This window comes from Mustela putorius, unplaced genomic scaffold (assembly GCF_011764305.1).
Source record: "Mustela putorius furo isolate JIRA1106 unplaced genomic scaffold, ASM1176430v1.1 tig00000421_pilon_pilon_pilon, whole genome shotgun sequence".
Taxonomy (NCBI): domain Eukaryota; kingdom Metazoa; phylum Chordata; class Mammalia; order Carnivora; family Mustelidae; genus Mustela; species Mustela putorius.
This window is the reverse complement of record NW_025421375.1, coordinates 5,184,769-5,203,558: the sequence shown is the minus strand read 5'-3', so window position 1 is coordinate 5,203,558 and position 18,790 is coordinate 5,184,769. Positions and strand designations below refer to the sequence as shown.

Here is an 18,790-nt window from a genome sequence, read left to right as displayed (position 1 = left end):
GAACAGGGCAACAACAAAAGGAAATCAAGACACATTTTCCAGCCATTTCCGGCTCAAGGTTTTTATACAAATCCTAGTAAAGAACCATATTGTGTTTGTAAGTGTATATTACTTGTTTTGTACAAGGATACATATTTTAATATATATACATATAATTCTGTTCAAGTTAACTGTTTAATAAATTTCAGAGTTGATACAAATTAACTCTTTGTTTATTGTCTTCCACCCCCAGAAATGTAAGCTCCATGAAGGCAGTGATTTCTGTCTCCTTGGTTCACTTCTTATCTCCACTGATTCCCTCCAATGCCTTTTAAAGTCCCAATTCAAAAGGACTGCTTCAGGTATTTTAAGGCCTGAAAATAAAGCTAAGTGACCTCTATGACAATTTAATTCTGAGGATCAGAATGGGCAGAACAAATAAACAGTTGTCTTTTAGAGGGCAGAGTATAAACCCCTCCTGGTCTGGATACATGAGAAAGTAAGATTGACCAGAGTATTATAGGGGGACATCTCCTGTGCCAACTGAAAGGAGCAAATTAAATAAGAAACAAAATAATTTATCTCATTTATTCATAAGTATGGCCAATAGACAGAAATTCAAATTCAAAGGCATTTAAGGCAATCTCTGCTAATTAATGGTGGAGGACATGGCACATGTGATATAAGAAATTTACTGAATTTTTTACTGAATCTTTTTTTCCCTCTTTTCAGTATTAAGGAGAGCATTTTTTAAATGGAGAAACAGTTCACAAAATGCAAAACTCCGAAAGTATATAATTCACTGGTTTTTAGTATATTCACAAGGTTGTGCGACCATCATTCCAGAACATTTTCATCACTCTCAAAAGAAACCTTGTACCCATTAGCAGCCCCTCCCATCTCCCTACCCCCACCCCCGCCATCCCCTGGCAACCACTCTTCTACTTCCTGTCTTTATAGATCTGCCCATTCTGGACATTCCATATGAATGCAATCATAGACAAATATGGCCTTTAGTCTACGGCTACTTTCACTTAGTGTAAAAGTTACAAGGTTCTTCCATGTTGTAGCATGTATCAGTCCTTCATTCCATTTTATGGCTGAATAATAAACAGTCCATGTATGCACATGTCACATTTTGTTAATCTGCTCATCAGCTGACATACCTTTGGGTTGCCTCCACTTCTTTTGAGGTATTAAGGGTAATGCCTTTGTGAACGTAGGAGTTCAATGTAGGAGTTTTTGTATGGACATGTGTTTTCATTTATTGTGGGCACTTACCCAGTGGATGAAACTTCGGGGACAGAATCTCCCTCCTCAACTTTTCAAAGAACTGACAGACTGTTTCCCAGGAGTGGCATCATTTTACATTCCCAGCAGCAATGAATGAGGTAAGGGTTCTAATCCCTCCACATCCTCACCAACCCTTAGTATTGTCTGTCTCTTTTGTTATAGCCTTCCTACTACTAGGTGTGAAGCAGTAACTCATTTTGGGTTTTGGTTTGCATTTCCCTCATGGTTAATAATGTTGCACATCTTTTCATGTGCTCATTAGTTGTTTATCTTCTTACAGAAATGTCTATTCAAATCCTTTTTTTTGCTTTTCGTTGCTGAGTTGTAAGAGTTTGAAAAGTGTTCCATAAATGGTTAAATTTCACTAAAAAGAGCTGGATAGAAGGCTAGGCTGAATTAACAAAAGCTCGTGAGTCCTTGAATATTGTTAATGGGAGTCATCTACTAAATTTTCTATGGCTTCAGTACTGACATCTCCTCCCTACCAAATTTGATCTATGTCTTTGGGTTTCTTAAACTCTTAAAGGTATCATCATCTGTCTCTTTATGTAGGGTATTAAACTCACCCATCTATGGCTTCTGCTTTCTGACTTCACCTCATCTCATTACTGCTATTGATTCAATCAGTGTAATGTGGATCACATCTACCTCATTCTTTCTTTTTATGGCGAGGGCACATGCAGACCCTCATTGCCCTTTGCCTCAACTATGTTCCTGCTCCCAGTCTCTCTCCCTCCAGACCTGCCATGGGCTGATCTCAGGCTTCTGTTCCAAAGCACAACTCTGATCATATCCCCTTCCTGCTCAAAAGCTTTCATAGTTTGGTCCCAGCCTATTTTTCCTATCTCTGTTTCTCCTCCTACTCCCTAAACTACAAAAAAAAAAAAAAAAAAAAAAAAAAAAAAAAAAAAAAAAAAAACAATTTTGAAGGGCTCTGCCATCCTATTATAATCATTAACTTGTTTGTCTCTGCCATAAAGTATACATTTTTTAAAAATGTACCATGTAAAAAGAGGAAGTACTCCAAGTAAAAATATTCAAAGAAATTAAGTGGCAGCTGTGCCATAAAAAATGATAGCAGATACTAGAAAGTTTTTTTTTTAAGTGTAATTTTTATTGTTAGCTATCCAGGGGATGTAGGTTGGGTGCAGATAAAGATTAAATAGATAAAGTTACCAACAGTATCAGGACCACTTGAAGGAATGAGGACATATACTTGCATTCTGTATGCAATATAGAAAAGGGTTAAGGTTTTAGACCTTTCGGTTCTCAGGGAATTTGGCTAACACAGCAGTAGGTATTACCCTCTTACCCTGGAGTCCTAAGCTGCCACACGGCAGAACGGCTTTTTATTCTGTGTAAATACTTTATAAATACAAATTTTAATCCAATGATTGCTGAGAAAAATTACTTCGCAAGAAAATAATTTTGTGGCCCAATCCTTAAACCAAAGCTAAAACTGCAGGGCCAGATAGACTCCTAAGATCTGTGAATTCCCTTACATACAGCACCCAACACAGAGGGAAGACGTAAAAGAGAGGTTTTCTGACAATTTTATCCTCAAAATATTTTAATAACCAAGTATCAATATTGAATTAACTCGTTTTTGAAGGAAATGTGCTCTACTATTCCACGGCCTAGCAATCCTGTAACCCAGATACACAGAACCGTATGTCTTACTCAATGGACGCAGGAGGGAACACACACCCTTCTGGCCACGTGATCCTGACAGCATCACCTAGCCTCTCACAAAATTGGTGCACAAAGAAAACCTTCTCTACAATTCAGGACAAATATAATTGCTGGAACCGAGAGAGAAGAAAAGTAGGCTAAAAAAAAAGAGAGAGAGAGAGATGTTTTCTATCTTCTAGATTTTTCTCTTGGGTGTAATTATGAAGTGACATTGAAGTGCAGCCAATGAAGTCCCTATTTTTTTCACAAAATTCAAAGACATCAGCAAAACCACCTATGTCAGTAATAAAAATAAAAAGTCTTTGACTTTTTAAATGTTTTCATACTGTCACAGTGGAATAAAATTAGCTTGAAAAATGATCTAAAGGCACACGACGCAGTTCATTATGTAGAACAGCAACAGCAGAGCTTTCCCAGTGTTCATAAAGGCCGCTCCATTAAATTTACCTCCAGTCAATAATTAGGAGTCCACAAATAAACCTGGGCAATTAAATCAATACTGCCAAGCAATTATATTCCCAAGTCCAGGCTCAGTGGCACAAAAAGGCACTACATCAAACTGCAGTATGAAGTGATCTGATGCCATTTTCAGCAGGATTTTTTTTTTTTTGCACTAACTAAAGAAAGCAGGCACACACCCAGATAACGCAGAATGTGTGCATGCATGTCTGCACAGGTGCATCAGACAAAATCAGCGCTGGGGTCAAGAACGCTTTCATAGAATTTAATAAAGATGTACACCTGTGGACGTATTATTTTTATGGTTGTAACTGATGATAGAAGTTCCAGATTAGAGGGTCATGCTGAACATTAAAAAAAATTCATTCATAAGTTTATTTTTATCATTTTCAAGCTTAAAAATATAACCCGACACAATCATTACTAAATTCCTTTGATGTGCTCAACATTGGGCTGGGCGTGGGGTGTGCAACATAATTAAGAAATGGCCTTTCTTCTCTAAAGTAAGTTGTCACCACATAAGACTCTGTCCAGTCCCCACACATCTGCGCTTGAATAACTGTACACCAAAGACTGCCGATCACCTTCTATTACTACTGAAGCGATTCCAGATGTTTCAAAACTATATAAGACTGATACTAAGAATATCAGTAGTTCAGATGGGATTGGACTTATCCTTGGTTTTTCCAAAAGGACAGATACTGTTCTTTCTTAATGTAAATGTAAAATAACGGCATTTAAATCTGTCTTTATTTTTAATCTTGACATAAACATTTACAAGGACTTTCCAAAACTTACGGGACAGTCAAGGTTTTTTTTTTCTTGGCTCTTTTTTTGAAAAACACGTTTTAGCTCTTTTAATTCTTGGTTCTTTTCAAAAAGACACAATTAGGCTGAGCAATAAGAACTGTAAATGAAAGAGTTTTCGAATACATTACATGCTGTCGGTGATGTCAACACAAAAGCTGGCTACGACTAGAAAGGCTGGGCTCTCACCTGCCAATAAACTGCCCTTGATCACTTACAAGAGGGGCACATCCCAGCAGACTCTATGTGTATTAAAAAAATACTTGAAAGGAAAGAAAAAGTATCACACAGGTCACAGCAGCAGTCTCAATGGACCCCGCAGGGATTTCCGCTCGTCTTGGCCTTGTCATCCTCTATGCAGCTTTCCTCTCGGCCCAGAAAATGTCGATAGGAAAATGTTTGAGGGGCCTCTGGTGGAAATTTTTTCATTCTTTCTGCATTGACAGGATGCCAAATCAATATTTACTTCCCACTAACAAGCTGCTCGAGGTCTCAGTAGAAAATATTGTAGAGAATGCGGGAAGACACAGTAATAAACAGCTGTCTGGCTGTGAGGAAAACATGAATTGAGTGGAAACAGGTCCATAGTAAAAGGTCACCGAAACCCATGAACTCCTCAGGTGTCCATATCAACCACCAACTTTAAAGACACATAATAAAGAATCTCTTCTCCTAAGAGGGCTGAGAGAATAGATCCTTTTCAGTGTAGCAGGCCTACAGGTTGACTCAATAATTTAATTAATGCATTTGCTAAGACCTGTGTTGGCTCTTCCCAAGGCATTTGTTTCATTTGTTAAGTCCAAAAGTACAAATAGAGGGTTAACTTTCCTGTCTACCTATTGGAATACTTCTTTACCTAACAGAAGTAAATGATGTGGCAAGTGTTTACAAAAAGTTAGACATCGAGTAAAAGTGTAAGGCTTGGAATATTTTTTTTAAAGAAGTTTTTGGAGATGAAGCAGAAAAATAAAATACCTGTCCTTCAAGAAGTTTCTGAATGTACAACAGCCATTCTCGGTCATTCTCAGCATCTAACCTTGTCCTTTCTAGGTCCTAAAGGAAGAAAATCAAAAGACCGATGTTAATTCCATTTACATGAACTTGATCACACTGTTAGATACTGAATAAATTTCAAGAGATACTGTAGAATAGGGTTCCGTAAAGACCAGCCTGTCCTTCCAAAGTAGGGAATACACAAATCTGTCCTCTTAATATTTAATTTATAAATACTGACATGTAGAAGATAAAGCTGTATTTCTGTATTTCACAATACAATTCAGGAATATTTTATTTCTGTCTTCACAGTGGAGCTCAAGGTAGGGACAGAGGTGGCAGTGAAAGCGATTAAAATAAAGTGAAAAATTAAGACAAAGCTGTATGAAAGAATCATTTACAAGTGACTCTTGTAAGATTACATAAACCTTATATTAATCAAGAAATCTGATCTCTCAATAGATAATTAAGGAAAACTATTACAACTGCAAACAAAATAGGACATGGCATGGCTCCAGTGTTTTTAAATGCTTATTTATTGTAAACATCCAATAGTTAACTGATAGGTAAGGACATTTCTACTTCAAGTGTTATAAGCCCCTAAATATTTTCAACCCACCAATGATGAAGGTAAAGTATTCATATATATTTGTAAGTGCAGTAGATTATTCAGTTAAAATCATGATTCAGCTTACAAAAGGTGGACTTTTCAAAAAAGGACAGGTTTAGGAAATGAACATTTGCTGAAATTTACTGGAGGCCAGGTATCTGGGGAGGCACTTTGCATAGGTTATCACAGTTTTTATACTAATTCACTAGAGTTCAATGTGGTTTAAAGAATGTAAGGTGGTTTGGGCTCTGCTTGGACAAGTCCAGTCAACTCTCTAGACCTCTGAAAAGATGCAGGGATCTTATTAAGCTCCGATCTACAATTAAATTTAGTAAATGTATCAAGGTACACGGATCCTTCTCAGAACTCTGTGATTTCTACTGGTGTCCTTTCTCTTCCAGGAGGATGTCCACTGAAGGCTGTGCGGTATGCATTTCACAGTGCTGTATGTTCCAACTCTAGAATGTATCTACCCAGAGGCTGAGGTGCCCTTTCTTCACAGAAATGTGCCAGCTACTCTTTCGGACTATGAAGAGAGATCTTCTAATTCATATACCCAAAATGGACAACGTTTTTCTATTCAGAGAGAGTGTTTTTTGCTAATCTGGAAGCCCAGAGAAAGCATCTTTTGAGACCACACAAAGTTGATGGGCCTGTCTTTCAGAATATGTGTCTGTATCTGTGCCCACACATGTGTACACAAACCCACACAGATACACACATGAGGGATTTGGGTCATCTACTTGTTTTAAAACTCTTAGGGAAAAGTGAGGACTCAATCTTAATTTTTTGTAGGGACTCTCACTATCAATCAAGACGTTTTAATTTAATGTCTATAGCAAGATATAGTTAACATCCTTGCCAGAGATACAGTCGTTTCGTGTGTCTTATATCTGATACTATATTTGATAATGCTCTTGTACTTCAGAATTCAGAATTCACAAAGTGAATTCAAAATGTAGAAAGTCACAGGCATTGGCTGGGGTGCCAAAAATAGGAAACAGAGAGTTCACTATCCTATTCACCCACAGGATGAAAATCATCTCTGCAGGATTCCTTTGACCTCTTTTCTAAGAATTCTTGGCAGTTTTAAAACCTTGGCAAATCATAGATCTGCTCTACTCCAGAAGTTTTTCTGTTTTCATTATTTTCTTTAGAAGTTTTTTGAGCAGCTGATGGGGGGCTGGAGGATGTTCTCATACAAACATTTAAATCTATCATTTTGGGGCGCCTGGGTGGCTCAGTGGTTTGGGCTGCTGCCTTCGGCTTGGGTCATGATCTCAGGGTCCTGGGATCGAGCCCCGCATCGGGCTCCCTGCTCCGCAGGAAGCCTGCTTCCCTCTCTCTCTTTCTCTCTCTGCCTGCCTCTCTGCCTGTCAAATAAATAAATAAAATCTTTAAAAAAAATAAATAAATCTATCATTGTACTTATTCATAGTGCCATCATCTCTTTATTGTTTCCAAACAACCAAATCTAATATTCATGTGTCAAAGTCCAGAGACTTATTAGGAAAAAAGGAGTGAGTATCGCCCTCAGGTTTCACAGAAGACTGGACACAGGATAAGGTTCTGCTATCTAAGAGGTCATGACTATGTGTAAAATGCAGTGGCCTCCCCAGGAGAACAGAACTGTCACTGATGACCCAGATCGACATGCACATAAATTCACGCAGACAGGAGTACTTCACCCAACTTAAATCCATAAATGTATTTTTTTCTTTAACTTGATCAGCAATAATTTTGAATTTAGCTAGGAAAGTCAATATATGTACTACTTTTGCTCGTACAGGAAGAAAAGTCTTCAAATCCATTCAAATTGGCTTAATTAAAAATACTAGCTTACAAGATGTATGATTAAATTTAAAAAATAGAAGAGACAGGAAATGACTTGAATAACTGATCTGCATAACCAACATGCTGTTCTAAAGGTTTTATGTACTGGCTTATTTCTGTATAATACAGTGAATTTTCTCTAAATGTTTTCTGAGTTGGTCAACAGCCACAATTTAACTTTCACAGGCATTTTACTATGCTGACCTTCATTAATATTATCTTGAAGATGAAACTCTAAGAATTATAAAGCAAATAAAAGTGTTTAAATTTGATGTGTTAAAAATATTTAAATGATGTTACCATTTCATCTTCTGTATCCATTATTTCCTCTAGATCTGACCGTGAAATGTTCAGGATCGAAGCTGCCAAGGTCTGGGCTTTATGGGTTGAGGTTTTGCGAGCATCCCTGTTTTTTCGCATTTTTTGAAACTCTCTAATTTGTTGCCTTATCTCATGGACATCACTTTGTAACTCTTTGACCAAAGCCTGCAACGCATTGGAAAGAATGTGGGCTCATATGGAAGTCATAAATGAAGACAAAGCAGTCACAATACAAAAATGCAAAGATATAGCAAATCATGGCTTATTAGGATTACTTGGATTTTATTTATTTTGGAACAGAGTAGATTGCTCTTTATTTATTGTCTGTGTGTAATAAAAGTTCTCTTAAATGCATACTTAACTAACCTGCTGGATTAACCAAACTCTCCAATCCTTTCAGATTTACCAACTGATCCCCTGCTTGGTGAATGCTTGAAGCAGGCAGGCTACTTTCCATCGCGCTAGAGCACAACCACCCCAGCCCACTGAGCTGATGCCAACTGTCATTCCTATTTATTCTTAAATGTGTGTATATTCATGTAAAGGTTATTTACATGATTGATTTACTTCGTACATAAGCTGAGGAAATACGGCTGCAGAGAGAGAGTTGTTTCTATTTTATTAAGACTGGATCAGAAAGGACCTCCCCCCCGCCCCCTCAGAAAGGACTTTGCAAGGACTTGATAAAGACAAGTTGGGTAAATGTGTAATTAAATTATGTGTGGGCAAGACAACAATGAAGATTAAAAAAATTAGAAACCTAGGCCTGCTTCACAAAGGCCTTTAAGACATGAATCAGTGCTGGTCCATATCATGCCAACACATGCATAAGGAAATGACATCCCTTACTCTGGGTGGACAAAGCTCTGGACCTCAATGCCTGGCTTTGTGATCAGAGAACAGGTTAGCTAAATGTTTAGGTTATTTTTTGATCTTTTGCCAGCTCAAGCAATGTTGCAATAAATAACAGTAAATCAAGTATACATTTTAAATCTCTAGGATATATCTCTAGAAGTGAAATTGCTGGACGAAAGGATTTGTCTAACTCTAATTTTGAAAGCTGTTACTTAATCTTTTCCCTCTCCAAGATGGTCCAAGATACACCTCCACAAAGATAATACGAAAGAATCTGTATCTCCACACCATTAACAGAACACCAATCTAGGATTTCACTAGTTTGTTTTCCCACTGTATTTTTAAATTTCATTTCTCTGATTTAAAAAAAAAGGGTGAACATCAGCCTTAAGAGATAATTACATTTCTCGGGGCTTAAGTGGGTACGAGAAGAATAAATGAAAGAAGATGGGATTGGGAGGGAGACAAACCATAAGTGACTCTTAATCTCACAAAACAAACTGAGGGTTGCTGGAGGGAGGGGGTTTGGGAGAAGGGGGTGGGATTATGGACATTGGGGAGGGTATGTGTTTTGGTGAGTGCTGTGAAGTGTGTAAACCTGGTGATTCACAGACCTGTACCCCTGGGGATAAAAATTGAGGAAACAAAGCCTAAATATTCTAGAAGTTCACAATCAGATAAAAGAATCCCATGAAATAGCATTTTTAATTGTTGACAACAATCGGTGTCCGCTGAAGTTGCTAAGAAGTTTGTGACTTATTCAGTAGCTGTACCTTTTGCATCAAAGTTTGGATTGTGTTCTAATCAAATAATTTTAATAAATAAGATTTAGACTTCAAAAAAAATATGTTTATAAAAAATAAAAAATTATATTAAAAAAAAGCAGAGGAAACAAAAGGTCAAGATTGTTGTAATAAAGAAAATTGTAAGTTTGTTCCCATTGCAAGGAAAATATTTTATGTGACTAACAGCTGAAGTTGTTTTCTAAATGACTTAATAGCTCTCACTGCCATATCAATAAATTGGTTATAATTGAAAAAAAAAAAGAGATAATTACATTTCTCTGGTCATTTTTTTCTGTTGTCCTTAGCAATTTATCATTTATCAGAGTTGTTCACATATTTGGATATTACATTTGTCTACTGTGCCTATCCAAATTTTTTCATACTTTGTATTTTCTTTCCACAGTAATTAGTGTTTCATGCCAAGGAAAAAATATTTTTTAAAAAAGACTGCATTTATTATTTATTTGTCAGAGACAGAGAGAGCACACAAGCAAGGGGAACAGCAGGCAGAGCGAAAAGCAGTTTCCCTGCCGAGCAAGGAACCTGATAAGGGACTCAATCCCAGGACTGTGGGAGAATGTCCTAAGTGGAAGGCAGACGCTTAACCAACTGAGGCATCCTGGAAAAAATATTTCTTATGCTTTTAATATCCAATGATGATTTTCCTTTCTTTCTCACTTTTGAATTTTGTGTGATACTTCAAAAAGCATTCTCCACAACGAGATACATATATAAATGCATTTTCTCACCATAATTTTTTTCTGTTACTTGTAAGAATTTATTTTTCATTTGTATATGTTTTTTACCCATTTGTCATCATTTAGAAATTATTACATAAAATCAGTCATCCTACAACCATTTATTAAAAAGTTCAACTAGGGTGAGTGGGTGGCACAGTCAGATAATTGTCTGACTCTTGGCTTCAGCTCAGGTCATGCCTTTATCATTGTGATATCAAGCCCTGCATGGGGCTCCAGACCCAGCACACAGTCTGCTTAAGACTCTCCCTCCCTGGGGCACGTGGGTGGCTCAGTGCGTTAAGCCTCTGCCTTTGACTCAGGTCATGATCTCAGGGTTCTGGGATCAAGTCCCGCATAGGGCTCTCTGCTCAGCAGGGAGCCTGCTTCCTCCTCTCTCTGCCTGCCTCTATGCCTACTTTTGATCTCTGTCAAATAAATAAATAAATTCTTAAAAAAAAAAAAAGACTCCCTCTCTGTCTCTTTCTGTCCCTCCTGGCCCCACTCTGTCTCTCTTAAATAAAATAAATCTTTAAAAAAAATAATAAAGTTCACCTTTCTCCCACTGGTCTCATATGTGTTTAGGTCAGGGACTGGACTTTCTCTTTTGTCCCATCTCTCTTTTATTAATGAGGCTTTATAACTTATTTAAACTAGTAAGGCTTTATAATAAATGTTAACATCTGGCAGGGCTAGGAATCCCTCTTACTACCCTTCTTTTTCAGGTTTTTCTTGGTAATTTTTGCTTGTTTGGTTTCCATATGAACCTCCATGTGAACTTTGTCTAGTTTCCCTCCCTCTACAAAACAAATCCCTGTAAAAAACAAAATTTTATTTCAATCATGTTAAATTCCATCCATGTCAGGGTAGCTTTTAGCATGCTGAGTCTTCCTAATTGAAGACCACGGTGTTCCCTTCCCGTTAACTCTTTATTTGTGTTTCTTAGGATCATTTTAAAGTTTTCTCTTTCTAGCTTATTGCTCTTGATAGCTTATTTATTTGTTGGAGGGAAATTATTGTTGAATTATAGGTTCAATATCTGTTCTGCTCCATTATTTGTTTCGTTCCTTGAAGACTCCAATTATACATATGTTGAATCTCTGTCACTTGCTTCATAAAGCCTTTTCCCCCTAATATGCTTTATTTTTTTAAGTGAGGCAAAATTATAAATGAAATAGTACACACATTTTAAGGGTTTAGCTTAATGAGCTTTGACAATGTATAAAGCCATCACCCTGTTCAAGATACACAAATTCTTCATACTCTAGAGTTTTCTCTGATGCCTCTTCCTAGGCAATTCCTTCCACACCCAAACTATAATTGTTGACACATACACATTTATATGAGACCAGCAATATATGTATTTCATGAGATAATTTCTTTTATTTTACTTCCCTGCTTTGCCTGCTATCTTGCTTCCATCTGCTCCTATGTCTCAGCATCTTTTCCCTAAATTCTTACATTTAATTCCACGTTAAACATGGGCTTTTTAGAGGAAATTATTTCATTAATATTTCAAATTTATACTCAAAATTTTCAGCTGCTTTGTGGCAACTTATCTGTGGTGAGACTTATTTTCCTGCCACTTACTTTTTCTTTCTCCATTCTTACTCTATTACATTTGCATAGATACTGTGTTGGTTCATTTCTCTGGACTCAGTTTTGAAGGAGAAGATTTTTTCCTACATCATTTAATTATAGAAAGTTACACAGAAGAAAGTCCTGTGGTATGTTCCAGGCTAGTGAAATTTTACATACTACTTCAATTTTTTTTTTTTTTGATGAATTCCATTTGCCAGGTAATTTGTTATGATTTGCTTGCCTTTTGTTTTGTTTTGTTTCACAATGTAAGGAATCTCTTTTCTTGGATGTTCTGAGACAAGCGGGCTCCTTCAGATATTCCTTGTCTTTGTTATTTTTCATTAAGCCTTCTTTCCTTATGGAAGCAAACCAGTTCTAGGATGGCTATCAAAAACCACTGTCGACCTGTTCCACTGTTGCAAATAGGGGATATTGGATTTGTACCTCATGTGAACTTCCATCTTTTAAGAGGTCTTGATCTTTCAGAGGTCTGGAGGACCTAAGACTTCTTTACATGGTGTCTTATTTCTGTGTCCTTTGCATGCTTTCACCAATCTTACCTCTTTTTCAGTTCTTCCATGTATTCTGAAATACAGAGTTTCAGTTCTGATCTACATTGACTGTCAAAAGGAGCTGATTTTTTGTTTCTCAATCTTGTCTGCTGCATGATTCCAAGGGACAGAGGTGGGGTAATCATGAGTTTACCCCTCAAAAATCAAGAGAGAATTTTCCAAAATGCATTTTCCCCTAATATTTCCAGTTCTTGATTATTATGAGAAAAATTGCTATAAATTTTGCTGTACATATTTGTCTGTATGTTTGTACACATGTTTTCATTTCTCTTGGGTAAATACATAGAAGTAGAAGTGCTGAGTCATATGGTAGGTGAATGTTTTATTTATTAGAACTTTTAGAGCTTTCCACCAAATCTTGCACCACCATTCTCCACATTCATTCCAACATCTGGTACTGAATTTATTTAAAGAATTTGTTTAATACTATTGTAAGTTGAAAATTTTCTTTCTCATTTCCTGTTTATTGCTAATACATAAAAATCATTTGATTTTTGTACTTTGACCTTATATTGCATGAAATGGTTAAACTCTCTTGTTAATATTACTAGGTGCTTTATAAATCTTTAGGATTATCTACATTAAGAATCATGTCTCACCTGAGAAATGCAAATCAAAACCACAGATTAGTTACTTACAAAAATTAGTTACTTACAAAGCTAGTATGAATGTTACAAAACAAAAGTAGTAAAAACAGCTATTATTACAAAAATTAGTAAAGGGATACAAAGATAAAAAGATGTAAAATGTGGCATCAAAAACAAAACATGGGGGCGCCTGGGTGGCTCAGTGGGTTAAAGCCTCTGCCTTCGGCTCAGGTCGTGATCCCAGGGTTGTGGGATTGAGCCCTGCATTGGGCTCTCTGCTTGGTGGGTAGCCTGCTTCCCGGTCTCTCTCTCTGCCTGCCTCTCTGCCTACTTGTGATCTCTGTCAAATAAATCAATAAAATCTTTAAAACAAACAAACAAACAAACAAACACATGGACTGAGAATAAAAATGTTACACTTTATAATGGGATCAAACATAAGTTGTTACCAAAATAAAACAGACTGTTATAGATATAAACTCTTATATGTAAGACTCATGTAAGTAAGCACAAGAAAAAACAGCTATAGTAAATTCACAAAAGGTAAATACAAAAGAGTATAAGTATGCCTTATATATGAAGAAAGTCATGAAACCACAAAGAAAGTAAGCAAGAAAGGAACTACAAAACCCGCTAGAAAACAATTAACAAAATAGCAATAACCACAAATCTACAAATAATTACTTTAAATGTAAGTAGACTAAATTCTCCAATCAAAAGACTATTTTGACTAAATGGAAAAAACCACCCTCATCATATCTCCTCCAAGAGACAAACTTTAGATGTAAGAAGATGGAAAAAGATATTCTACGCAAATGGAAACCAAAAGAGAGCTGGAGTAGCTACATTTACATCAGATAAAACAGACTTTAAACAAAGACTGCAGTAAAAGATGAAGAAGTGTGTTACATAATGATAAAGGTTTGATAAAGGTTAATCTAACAAGAGGACATGATTTTTAAATATTTATGCACCCAACCTCAAATCATCTAAATATATAAGACAAATATTAATCGACCTAAAGGAAGAAATAGACAGTAACATAATAAAAGTAGGGGACTTTAACACCCCTTATATCAATGGATAGGTTATCCATATTGAAAATCAATAAGGACACATTAGCCTTAAATGACATACTACCAAATGTATTTAACAAATATTTGCAAAACATCCCATCCAAAAAGCAACAGAATACACATTCTTCTCAAGTGCACATGGAAGATTTTCTAAGATACATCATGTCAGACCACAAAACAAAACTTAATAAATTTAAGAGAATTGAAATCATATCAAACATCTTTTCTGATCACAATGATATGAAACTAGAAATTAATTCCATGAAGAAAACTGGAAAATCAAAAAATATATGAAGTTTAAACAATATGCTACTGAATAACCAAAGGGCCAATGAAGAAATCAAAAGAGAAATAAAAAAAAATAACTTGAGACAAATGAAAATGGAAATGTAATACCAAAATTTATGGGATGCAGCAAATATAGTTCTAAAAAGAAAGCTCAGGGTCACCTGGGTGGCTCAGTTGGCTAAGGTAAGGTTTTGACTCTTGATTTCTGACTAAGTCATGATCTTAGGGTCATGAGACTGAGCCCTGCATCAGGCTCCACTCTGCACTGCCTGCTTGAGATTCTCTCTCTCTCTGTTCCTGCTCCCCACCTTGTGTATGCTTTCTAAAAACTAAAACTAAAACTAAAATAAAAGTTCATAGTGATAAATGCCCACTTCAAGAAACAAGGAAAGTGTCAAATAAAGAACTAACTTTATACCTCAAGGAATTAGAAAGCAAAAAACAAATGAAGTCCAAGGAAACTATAAAGAAAGAAATAACAAAGACTAGAGAAGACATAAATGGAAACTAAAAAGACAATAAGAAAGATCAATGGAACTAAGAGCTGGTTCTTTGAAAAGATAAACAGAATTGACAAACCTTTAGTTAGACTCATCAGGAAAAAAAGAAAGGATGAAAATAAATCAGAAATAAAAGAGATGCTACAATTGATACCAGAGAAATAGAAATGATCATAAGAGACTATGAACAATTATAAGCCAATGAGTTAAGACAACCCAGAAGAAATGAATAAATTCCTAGAACAATACAACCTACCAGAACTAAATCAAAATGGAAAATCTAAACAGACTGACTACTAGCAAGGTGACTGAAACAGTGAGCAAAACCTTTCAGCAAACAAAAGTCCAAAACCAAATGGTTTCACATTCGACTAAGAATTAATACTAATTCTTCTAAAACTCTTTCAAAAAGTAGGAGAGGGTCAAATTCTTCCAAACATATTTTATGAGGCCAGTATTACCCTGATACCAAAACCACAAAAGGATATCCCCTCCAGCACATATACACACACATTACAGGCCAATATTCCTGATGAGCATACAAGCAAAAATCCTCAACAAAGTATCAGCAACCTGAATTCAACAATACATGAAAAGGATCACATACCATGGTAAATATGGGATTTATTCCCATATATGCAAGGATGGCCCAACATTCACAAATCGTTAATGTGATATACCACATTAACAACAGAAAGGATAAAACCGTATGATCATCTAAACAGATGCAGAAAAAGCATTTAACAAAGTTCAACATCTGTTTATGATAAAAACTCTCAACAAAGCAGATATAGAAAAAATGTACCTTAAAATTATAAAGGCTATATATGAGAAGCCCACAGCTAAGGTCATACTCAAAGGTGAAAAGCTGAAAGCTTTTCCTCTCAGGAACAAGACAAAAATGTCCACTCTTGTTATTTTTATTCAACATAGTATTGGAAGTCCAGCCAGAGAAATTAGGGGTGGGGGAAGGCATCTGGATTGGGAAGGAAGAGTAAAACTCTCACTATTTGTAGATGACATGATATTATATATAGAAAATCCTAACCATTCTATCAAAAAGCTGCTAGAACTAACCAACAAATTCAGTAAAGTTGTAAGATACAAAATCAATACACAAAAACAAGTCACTGTTGTTTACATTAATAATGAAGTATAAGAAAGAAAAATTATGAAAAAAATCCCATTTATAAGTACATCAAAAAGAATAAAATGCCTAGGAATATATGTAATGAATAAAGTGAATGACTTATACACTGAAAACTGTAAGACATTAATGAAATAAATTGAAGAAGATAGAAATAGATGGATAGATATTTCATGGTAATGGATTGGAAGAATTAATATTGTTAAAATGTCCACATTAACCAATGTATAGATTCAGTGCAATCCCAATCAAACTTTCAATAGCATTTTTCACAGAAATAGGACAATCCTAAAATTGCATTGAACTGCAAAAGATTCCAAATAGTCAAAGCAAATCTTCAGAAAAAAGAACAAAGGTGGAAGTATCATGTTCCCCAATTCCAAATTATATTACAAAACTACAGTAATCAAAGCAATATGGTATTGGCATAAAACAGACACACAGTTCAATGGAATGGAATATAGATACCAGAAATAAACCCATAAATACCTGGTCAATTAATTTATGATGAGAGATCAGAATAAAATTGGAGAAGCAATAGTCTCTTCAATAAATGGTGTTGGGAAAATTGGACAGTCGTATGCAGAAGAATGAAACCCAACCACTATCTAACACCATACACAAAAATTAACTGAAAATGGATTAAAGAGCGAAGTTAAGACCTGAACCATAACACTTTAAAGAGAAAACATAGGCAATACACTCCTTAATATAGGTTTTGATGATTTTTTTAAAAAAATTCTGACACCAAAAGTGTTTAAGTGGGACTACCTCAAACAAACAAACTTCCGCACAGCAAAGGAAACCATAAACAAAATGAAAAGGCAAACCCTCTTGAATGGGAGAAAATATTTGGAAATCATATCTGATAAGGGCTAATATTCAAAATACACAAAGAACTCATACAACTTAACATAAAACGAACAATCTGATTAAAAATTAGGCAGAGGATATGAAAAGGCCTTTTTCCAAAGAAGATATGCAGATGTCTGATAGGTACATTAAAACAACTCAATGTCATTAATCATCAGGGAAATATAAATCAAAACTAAAATGAGATATCACCTCATAGCCAAAAAGAATGAAAAAGACAAGAAATAAGGGCTGGTGAGGATATGAAGAAAAAGGTACCCCTGTGTACTGCTGGTGTGAGTTTAAATTGGTACAACCACTATGGACAACAGTATGGAGGTTCCTCAAAAGATTAAAAAGAGAACTACCACATGATCCAACAATCCCACTTTTGGATATATATCCAAAGGAAACAAAAACACTATTTTGAAAAGATCTATGTGCCCCTACATTCAATTCAGCTTTATTTAGCATAGCTGAGATGTGGAAACAATCTACATGCCCATCGATAGATGAATAAACAGAGAAATTTTGGTGTATATATACACAATAGAATACTATTCATCTATTTAAAAAAGTGAAATCTTGCCATTTGTGACAACATGGATGGACCTTGAGAGCATTATGCTAAAGGAAAGAAGTCAGAGAGAAAAAGACAAATACCATATGACCTCATGTGTGGAAACTAAGCAAAACCAAACCAAGCTCATAGATACAGAGAACAGGATGGTGGTTTCATGAGGTGTGGGGGTAAGGGGATGGGCAGAAGGGGAAAATTGTGTAAACTGTTTTTGTCTAGATTAAATAAATGGAATAAAATATTTAAAAAGTTCATACATTGAGACGTTACCTCACAAATATTAGGGCAGCTACTATCAAAAATACAGAAAATAACAAGTGTTGGCAAGAACGTGGAGAAATTGAAACCTTTGTGCACTATTGGTGGGAATGTGAAATGATGGAATTCTATCCTGTCTAATGTTCTATTCATCTATTTTTACAGTAATCACGATGTTTTATTAACCATAACCCTATAGCATGCTTTGGTGTTTGTTAGGGAAAATCTTCCTCTCTCTGTTCATTCTTTTTCATCAGTCATTTTTATTCCTACTTTTCAGCTATTCTTTTGGAATCAATTTGTCAGTATCTAGGACTGCAATGCCATTTAGATTAACTTTGGAATAAACTCTCACATATACAGTATTGATTCTTCCCATTCAGAAAACAATAATTATTTCCATTTACTTAGTTCTGTTTTATGGCTTTTAGTGTTTTTTCTTCTGATTTATAGGTTTCTTGCATTTCTTGAAAGATTTATTTCTGGGTATTTAAGAGTCATGTTTTGTTACTATAAACAGAAATTTAAAAATAGCATTTTAAAATATATTATTACTTGTGAAGTCCACTTTATTTCATTTGTTGACCTTGTTTAGACCTTATTGCTGAATTATCTGGTTAGTTCTAGTAGTTAATGAGTTGATTCTCTTGGACTTTCTGTGTCTAAAAACCCGTGACGGACAATCACATTTTGGTTGTATTATCCCATAATTATAAACTTTTCTTGTGTATTTGCATTTACAAGAATCTGTAGGACAAATATTAATAGTAGCAATGAAAGAGGCATCTGTGCTTTATTCCTAAGTCAATATTGCTTTTGTCTCAATAGTCTTAGGTGGCTCACCACCATAACTAAATTTTTGCCAGTAATATCAAGGAAAGGAGAAGGAGAGGGCATATGCCTTCCTTTTAAAGTCCCAAAACACAGTGGGACAAAAACCTGAAAATAAACAAACATAAAAGAAAAGGACAGCTTCACTTTGCTT

At 35.5% G+C, this 18,790-nt stretch overlaps 1 protein-coding gene across 5 annotated transcripts in view; it reads right to left on the bottom strand.

Annotated features, from left to right (window-relative positions):
• CNTLN (centlein) overlaps positions 1–18,790 on the bottom strand; it is a 289,645-nt gene that overhangs the window by 6,439 nt on the left and 264,416 nt on the right. For all 5 annotated transcript variants that reach the window (XM_004765706.3, XM_013063112.2, XM_013063111.2 and 2 more), the window contains 2 exons: positions 7,967–8,152; positions 5,206–5,283 (listed from right to left, as the gene is read on the bottom strand). In XM_004765706.3, the coding sequence (XP_004765763.1) occupies positions 5,206–5,283; positions 7,967–8,152 (264 nt within the window). The remainder of the gene's footprint in view (positions 1–5,205; positions 5,284–7,966; positions 8,153–18,790) is intronic.